The 8791-nt window shown below is 28.4% G+C and overlaps 2 protein-coding genes across 2 annotated transcripts; one reads left to right on the forward strand and one right to left on the reverse strand.

The window, feature by feature from the left end:
* Positions 1 to 6136, reverse strand: LOC126840916 (programmed cell death 6-interacting protein). Its single transcript, XM_050576930.1, has 16 exons — positions 5710 to 6136; positions 5494 to 5618; positions 5292 to 5419; positions 4719 to 4872; positions 4145 to 4269; positions 3979 to 4080; positions 3689 to 3908; positions 2903 to 3026; positions 2643 to 2820; positions 2421 to 2582; positions 2211 to 2366; positions 1929 to 2144; positions 1687 to 1833; positions 1430 to 1565; positions 951 to 1136; positions 1 to 220 (listed from the first exon to the last, which is right to left on the reverse strand). The coding sequence occupies exons 1-16, from the start codon at positions 5922 to 5924 to the stop codon at positions 123 to 125; spliced, it is 2472 nt and encodes an 823-aa protein (XP_050432887.1). The 5' UTR covers positions 5925 to 6136; the 3' UTR covers positions 1 to 122.
* Positions 6137 to 6833: 697 nt separating this feature from the next.
* Positions 6834 to 8653, forward strand: LOC126840494 (poly(A) RNA polymerase, mitochondrial). The gene has a single exon (XM_050576272.1). It carries the CDS (start codon positions 6962 to 6964, stop codon positions 8636 to 8638), a length of 1677 nt encoding a protein of 558 aa, XP_050432229.1. The 5' UTR covers positions 6834 to 6961; the 3' UTR covers positions 8639 to 8653.
* Positions 8654 to 8791: the final 138 nt, after the last annotated feature.

Below are 8791 nucleotides of genomic sequence, written 5' to 3' on the forward strand. Positions count from 1 at the left end.
TATCATAACTTATTTATGCCCGATAACAATAATTTCTAATAATAATAAATATGGATAAAATAATTATAGTTTTATGTTCAATAAACATTCCTTGTATTACATTTAAGTAATAAACAACAATATCACCATTGTGCTGGAGGCTGTTGTGGATTTGGTGGTGGATATTGTGGCGGATATTGAGGATATTGTGGTTGTTGGCCTTGAGTATAGTTCTGATAACCTAAAAAGTAAATAATAAATTATAAACTTATTTAGTGGTTAACATAACCTAATGAATATAATCAAATAACCTGATAAAATAATTAATCTTAATTACTGTACTACTAAATATTAAGTGGTTGGGATACTCAGATTTATCAAAAATATTGCTTGTTTTTTCTTGAAGTAATCGTATTTATTTTATGTTTAATTTCAAGTATGAAATTGTATACGCATTTTCCTCAAAACTATGTTTTCATAGATAGTGACCGCTGTATTTTAAAAACCACTTGACGGATTTAATGAAACTCACACAGCATATTTTAGTCATGAAAAACTAGTAGAAAATTGTTTATTTTGATTAATTTTTTTTTGATTATTAAAAATAAAAAAAGAATTTTTCCTTGAAATATACACATAAACTTTCAAAGGCCGCCATTTTACTTAATTTGTAATACATAAAAAAACTAGATTATACACTTGTTTTTGATGCCTAGAAAATATGCTGTATAAATTTCATTGAAATCCGTCAAGTTGTTTTTAAAATGTAGTGGTCTCCCTCTACAAGGCACTATTTATAAGAGAGCATTCAACATAACTTGATCCAGACCACATATTTTGATTTGAAATTCATGTAAAATTGTCTTGAAATAAAGTGTAAAAACTTAGTATTATATGTCAAACAAAAAACATAACACAACAGTTTAAAAATAATTTGTTTATATGCTTAAATAAATATTTTTTCATCATACCTTGTTGTGGATAATGGAGTGTTGCATAAGGGTTGTATGCTGTTGGCATTGGTGGTGGCATATATCCAGGATATGGACCCGTCCTCGGAAGTGTATACGGTAATGGCATACCTTGTGGCTGAACCGGATAAGGTAGTTGGCCACCCATCGCTATGCCTGTGTTTATATGAGCCGTATCTGCCTGATCTATAAAACAAAATATCATGGAAATCATTTTAATACACAAATAATATATTTTTCTTAGATATTTTGGATCATTTTAAAAACATAAATTCAGTGGCGAACTCGATCCATTAATTACACTGAAATACTTGAATTAAATGATAATTTGCTCATATAAAAAATGATCGAGTTATTTACCAAATAAATAAAACCAAAATAATGATCAATCTATCAATATGAAAAATGTGAATAATAATATAAAAATATGTGAAAAATCTAAAACAAATGAAAAATCTTATATACAAAACTAAGCTTACGAGGTTGACTTGGTTTTGGCACAGTTACTGGTTTCTCTTGACTCAAATTTTTAGTAATACTTTTAAGTAGTTCCTCTTTTTCTGCTTTTCGTGCAAAACAAAAGTCGGATATTTTATTTTGGGCTGTTATTAAAATCTAAAACCACAATTATTTTTTAATTATATGACTTAAATATATCGCACTTGTATAGTTTATTGAAAGTAAGATTAATAAAAGGTTTTTATGTGTCAATTTTTTAATGTTGTGTACAAATTACCTCCGTTAAATCATTATAAAATTTAGTTCCTTCCATTAAATTGTTTTGTAAATCAACAAAAACATCATATCCAGCAGCTAAATCTTTAAAGAGAGCCTCTCTCTGGCCACCACTGTTTTTCTCTTTGCAAAATTCTGAATTCACCACCTAAAAATATTTATCATACAAATAATAGTATATAAAAGTTATAAAACATAAAATTATAAAACTTGGGAAATTATAAAAAAAAAAATCATATTTACCTGTATATGTGATAAAAGTTGTTCTTGCCTACCAAGACTATTGCGAACTTGCACTTGTAAATGTCCATAAGATTGATCCAAACTCTCTGTTGAAAGATTTCCTTCATTTATAGTCCCTTCTTCAGCTAATGCATTCAAAAATTTTGATTTCATGTCAGCCGTTGCACATTTTAACTCTGTTTCAATTACATCTCTTTCGTTTTTCATGACTTCCACCTAAAAAAAGTTAAAAACATTTTACAACAAATTCTCGCGTCATTTCATTTTATAAACATTTTTTACTTCTTCCATAAGATGTCTTAATTTATCAGCAGCAGTAGAATTGGCAAAGTTTACTCCAGAGTTAGAAGAAGCTGGTAAAACATTTTGAATTGATTCTTGACCTTCAGATAATAAATATATGGCTCTTTTATGAGTATCAAATTTCTCATGTATCATCTAAAAAAGAACAATAATTATTTACTACTCTGCACAAAACACTCAACACTGTACCTTATCAGCAGCTGTAGCATTTTTAACTATTTCACGATATTTGGCAATATTTAATCTAAAAACTTGAGTAAGGGCGCTTGATTTTGTTCGGTTCCATTTTTCTTTAAATTGAGCTTGAAGTTGGTCATCAGAATCTTGTTCTTCATTTAACATCCGTTCAGACTAATACATTTTTTTTTATATAAAAATTTAAATATGATAAAAAAAATGTGTAAAAATTACTTCAACAATTATTTCTTCATTTCGTTTCAGTAACTCAGGCAATTCTCTGATCATTGATTCGAGTTTTTGAACACCACCATTCATTCTTACGCTGTTCGACTTATCTATCAACGATTGTGGTATTCCTACACCTTTTACGTCTTCTAATGCGGCTGGTAAATTAAGTGATGCAAGGCACCTGAACAAATTTGAAGGAAAAAAAAACTGTTTACAAAGCTAAATAATTAAACATACATTTTAGGGATTTTATTAATGTTTACCCATTAAGAATTTGTGTGGCTTCTCTTAATTTTCCAATTTCAGTATTTACCAATTCAGTTTTCCTCACATCATAAGTGCTAAGTGCTTGTTGTACAGAAATTGGCACTAAGTCTTCAAACAAATCTAAAATATAAAAAGCAAGTATTATGAGCATTTTTTATTATTAAGTATTTTCTTTGCATCAGGTTATAGTCATTATACTGGCAGCAAGCTTAATTTGGTAACTTGTGTAAAATTGTATATTTTTCTATATAATTATGAATTTGACGTACAAATAGAGCAATTAAAGGGTTAGAATAAAAATCTGAAAAAATTAGGGAAATATTTTTTAACATTTGAAGCGGATTGATAGATAGCTATTGTTAAATTAAAAAAAAAAAAACCATTAAAGGACCATCGTATATTTATATACAGGTGTTCCACAAAGATATAACAAATGAAATAACTATTGTTCTAGTGAAAATCAATACAAACAGTATTAATTTGTAGCTGAGATATTAATAATTCTTATAATATATTAGAAGTTGTATTATTTTATTATACTATGCAGTTTTGAACATTTTAGTAGGAGCTGTGTTAGAGTAAAGAGAAGGAAGCATTAGCTAGTATCACAAATATTTGTTTTTTTTTAATGTTGGTTTTATTAACTCTTTTTTTTCGTTCTTATCCATAAAAAGAATATATTTTTTATTAAACAACTAATATATTCAGTTTGTTTTATAATTTTTTTTTTTCATTCTTGTACAACCATTACTTTATTATGTGCATCAAAATAAAGCAATTACCTTTAAACTTTGAAGATAACTTTGCCGGAACCGGTATAGATTTGGCAATAGCAATTTTTGCAATAGGCTCTAAATTTTTCACATCTGGTATACGTTCATGATAAATGAAGTCATTATCTTTTTTCGCTTCTATCAATTCTTGTTGAGCTTTATTATATTGCCCTTGGTAAATTGAACGACCACAACGACTCTGCCCGAGTTTTAAATAAGTTATTGCTTCCTAAATAAAAAAAGACCAATTGTAACTGTAAGGAAATTATTATTTTGTTTAATAAAATATTAATATGTACGTTAAGTCTTGCTATTTGTTCACCAACAGATTTATTTCCTTTGCACACCATGGACTGATGGTATTGGGCTAACCCATGAAAGATTGCTTGCTTTGCTAATACCTAAAATTAGAATTATTAAATTCTTATAATAAAACAACAAATAATTGCTGTAAATATCACTAACACTGCAAGTCCATTCTTTATCTAACGACTCCAAAACTGGTTCCTTATCCATTAATTTTACAGCTTCTGCATAATAATCTTCACATTGCGAACAAAGTTTGGCAATTGATTGGTCTTTCATTTTATCTATTAGTAAATAGAACCAAAATATTTATTTAAATAAATTATCAATTCAGTTGTATGAAATAAATATCACAACACGGAGTGACCATATCTTTGATGTCACCAAATTATATTAAACTGTGACAAGTTAACCTTAAGTTAAAATAAAACCCCGGTTTGTCAACAAGGTGTTTATAATAGAGAAAAGTAACTCAATTGAGTTATTTAATATATAAAAATATTTTGAAGTTTTTCATCTTTGAATTCAGTGATATCCCCAATGATATGACCTCATCTTGTAAGTTATAATGTTGATTTTATTTTTTTAATATAATTATAAAAATAGATGGAATTAACCAACAATAACAATGCACAATGCATTATTATTTTGTAAAAATATTTTTAATATAAAATTACATATAGTTTTATTGATAAAATAAAAATGTTGATTACGAATAAAACATTAAGAATACCTATATTTGCCTTAAGTATGAACATTTCTTGCGCCTGAGCCAACATAAGAGCAGATAACATGGCCAACATATCTGGATTTAAATCAGGAGTTGGGTCTTGTTGAATAACGCTCATAACTGTTGTTTTGAGACAATTAAATATTCCAGCACTTTGCTAAAAAAAAAAAATTTAAGTTATATATTGACCATACTTCTTATTAATTTTATTAGTTATTAATTGATTCACTGAATAATGATTTATATTGAAAATTGACCTCCTAGAAAATATAACACCTGGTACATACATAAAAATATACCAAATGTACTTAATAGTTTAGTAGACTATCATAATGTATTAAATGTTACGCCATACGCCTGTGTATTAAACTGCAGTGTACAATACATGTATTATATTAATCAAAAATGGATAATAATTAGACAATGGCAATGAAACAATCAGAAACTCATATTTCTAAATTTTATCATACTAAAACTTTTATGAAATCCATAAATGAAGTCTCCATCTACTATAGTTGTCGATCTATATCTTACTTAATCTATTGTGATACTATAAATTATTAAACAATATTGTACCTGGAGATATTTGGCAGCAAGCTTTAATCCTTCATCATTTTCAAAGTTTTGAGTAGCTGCAATAGCACTTTGTTGAGCAGCTATGTTAAATAACACACAAATCCTTTCATATGCAATAGAACTCATAGCTGAAAACATGATAAAACAATTTTAAAAAGGTTTTTTTATTAAAGTATTAGTACAAGAAAACGAACAAACATACTTAGATTAACTTTTCCATTAGCAAAGAAAGATGTCATTTTATTGAAAGCATCTTTCCATTTAAATGGAATCTGTACTTCTGAAGGTGGAACTTTAGCTTCCAAAGCGGATATTTGATCATAATAGCTAAACAAATATTAATTTAAGTTTATAAAATGGGTTAACTGGAATTATTTACAACTAAATAAAACATTAGTCAACAGTAGCTCTTATGTACCTGTAAATCAGTTCAAGAGAATTGTCGTATTTATCCAACACTTTCCATAGAGCTTGACTACGAAGTTTACTCAATTCATTTATCGCTTCTGTATAATCTTCAGGGTTGTCAGATGAATTATAATGAGAAGATATTAAATTTTTTAAAGGTTTGACTATATTAACATCGGATGCACGTTTCACTGGAACGGCTAACATATATGTATTGGTTGACATGTTGTCTTCGAAAAGAACTTAAAATAAGTAATCTGGCGACACCAAAAATTAGATACTTAATAAAGATAACACAAATAACAAACAATTTTAAATTTTCCTAAAATGACAATTTGGTAAATATCATATGTATAAACGAAACACGAATGAGTCACAAATGTATTATTCACATAACCGCCTCTCGACTCAAGACTTGTTAATTGTCTTATTCGTGTAATAACTAATGTAAAGCTGTTATCAATTTTATATTTCAGTGTTGCCCTACTACTGAATAATACATATCGGTATAAATTATTTCTACAATTGTAGAAATAATTTATAACATAGGTTTTATATATTATAAAATGAGATATGGTCAATTTAACAGTTTATTAAAAATATATAATGACTCAACTATGGAATGATTCCAATTAAACAAAAATTGGTATTTTAAGTGGTTTGCCACCACAGATATAGAAATTATCCATATCTGTGGCTACCACTTACCAAATTGCATAAATTACCAATATCTATGACTAGTAGTTATCAGTGGGCGGAATTCAAACTGATAACGTCAGGTCTCCTAGTATTTTAGTGTTTTTGGTATCTTAAATTTTTTTTTGGTTTTTAGAAATAAATACCTATTATTGACCAATATTTAAAACATAAGTTAAAATAAAATTCTATAATCAGGTTGTGCCATGTAGTACTTAGTACTTATGAAAATTGTAATACAAATGTATAAATATACAAATTTCAAACAATTAGTATTTTTATTTTTAAACACAAAAAAGGATGAACTGCACAAGTCGCTTATCACTTATTTGATAATAGTTATCAATATTTATAATCAGAAAATAGTAATGCTTATCAACTGATATATTATTATTATTATTGCTTATTATCACTAGTTATCGTCATTAATTTTATCTTTCAGCTTTTCTGTAGTCCACTCCACACCGACCACACGTCTCCCTCCGCTGGAACGAATCCGATCTCCAGTTTTTGGAGTTAATAATGTAATAAAAAAAAAGGAATTCAAAGTATATCAAAATTAAATTATGAATTCTATGTATTCGCTTCGATGCGTTTATAACATACACTTAAAGTATATCCTAAAATATCATGTACTTCGATACAAATCCAATCATTCTTGCAAACAAGAGTTTATTGTTTACGACCAATTGATGCAAAAACGACGGTTGCAGTCCAAGCGGAGTGTCTTAGTTCAAGTATGCTCTGAAAATTCGTGTTCGGATTTGTATAAATATTGTTCAGAGTTCGGTGGAATCAAAAATATGTTCCACTACCAACTTGCTGGTACCAATCATTTTGTACTAACCGAATTTGAAGACCAAACCGCTGTCGATGCACTACTCAATGATAGTGCACACATAGAAGATTCAAATGTGATTGCCGTTAGGTCACCTTTTCTTTGGTTTCGTTCCAGTTCTAGTAAGAAAACCAAATTAATAATGAACAATGATATGGTTCAGCCATTTAAAGTTAACGAAATTATGATCGAGCCAAATATTAAAACAATTCAGTTTAATAAAGTTGAATCATTATCTAGTCAGATGATGTTATTATTAGAAAGTATCCAGTTAAATGACATCGGCTCAAGATTACGATTTCTGACAGCGATACAAATTGAAAATGCTCTCAAAGGAATATTTCCTTTATCAAAAGTGTTGCCGTTTGGATCTTCTGTCAACAGTTTTGGTAAAATTGGATCAGATATCGATCTAGTTTTAACAAATGATAAAACAAATATCAATAAATCTAGTCGTTTAATATACCATGGTAAATGTATGTCCAACAACAGCCGTACACAAACACAGCGACACATTGAGCTGTTAGGAGATTTGTTGCAATTATTTTTACCTGGATGTTCAAAAGTTAAACGAATTTCTCAAGCTAAAGTACCGATCGTTAAATACTCGCAAGACTTTGTCGGTGTGGAATGTGATCTGACTGTGTCCAATGAAACTGCTGTACGTATGTCAGAACTTTTATACATATTCGGATGCTTTGACTACAGGGTCAGACCTTTGGTCTTTACTATAAAAATGTGGGCTCAACAAGTTAATATAACAAACGATACCCCTGGTCGATGGATTACAAATTTTTCTTTAACGTTGTTGGTTTTATTTTATCTACAACAGGAAAATATTATTCCGCCTATTCAGACTTTAGTTAAGCTAGCTGGAAGCAACGACGTTCATATCACAGACGATGGAGTAAATTGTACTTTTCTTAGAGATATAACAAAGTACAGTCACAAACAAACCAACAGTAAATCATTAGAACAACTTTTACTGGGGTTCTTCGAGTATTTTGCAGCGTATGACTTTAATACCAATGCTATATCATTAAACTTTGGAACCGTTGTAGCAAAACCTGAATATAGTGCTTTGTATATTGTTAATCCACTCGAAGTACATTTTAATGTAAGCAAAAACGTAAGTCCTGAAGAATTAGAAAGGTTTAGAATAGAACTGAGAAATGCAGCATGGGTGATCGATTCTAGTATACATAGCCAAAATACGTTGCAATTATTCGACATTTTCAAAAGTATTGAAATTAGTAAGAATATAAAAAAACAAAATATTTTTAATTACGAATACCAGACAAATACATCCAATAGATTAGTAACCGTCAAAGACTTATTTGTAGAAGACGAACATAATAAGAGACTGAATACACAGTTAAAAAACTCAAAAGAAAGAAAAATATAAACTTGTATATTTTACCTTTGTAATTTAATTTTGTTAAATAAATTTTGTATTTACAAAAATATGAACTGATTTATGTTTTAATTATTAATTAAAACTTATACCTTATTGTGAACTTGGTATTTGTTGTGGTAACTAAACTGACCAGATAAAAAA

The sequence above is a fragment of the Adelges cooleyi genome, unplaced genomic scaffold (genome assembly GCF_023614345.1).
Source record: "Adelges cooleyi isolate 19-005CV unplaced genomic scaffold, UGA_ACOO_1.1 ACOO_flye_CR_arks_rails_tigmint_CR_PRNA_376, whole genome shotgun sequence".
Lineage (NCBI taxonomy): Eukaryota > Metazoa > Arthropoda > Insecta > Hemiptera > Adelgidae > Adelges > Adelges cooleyi.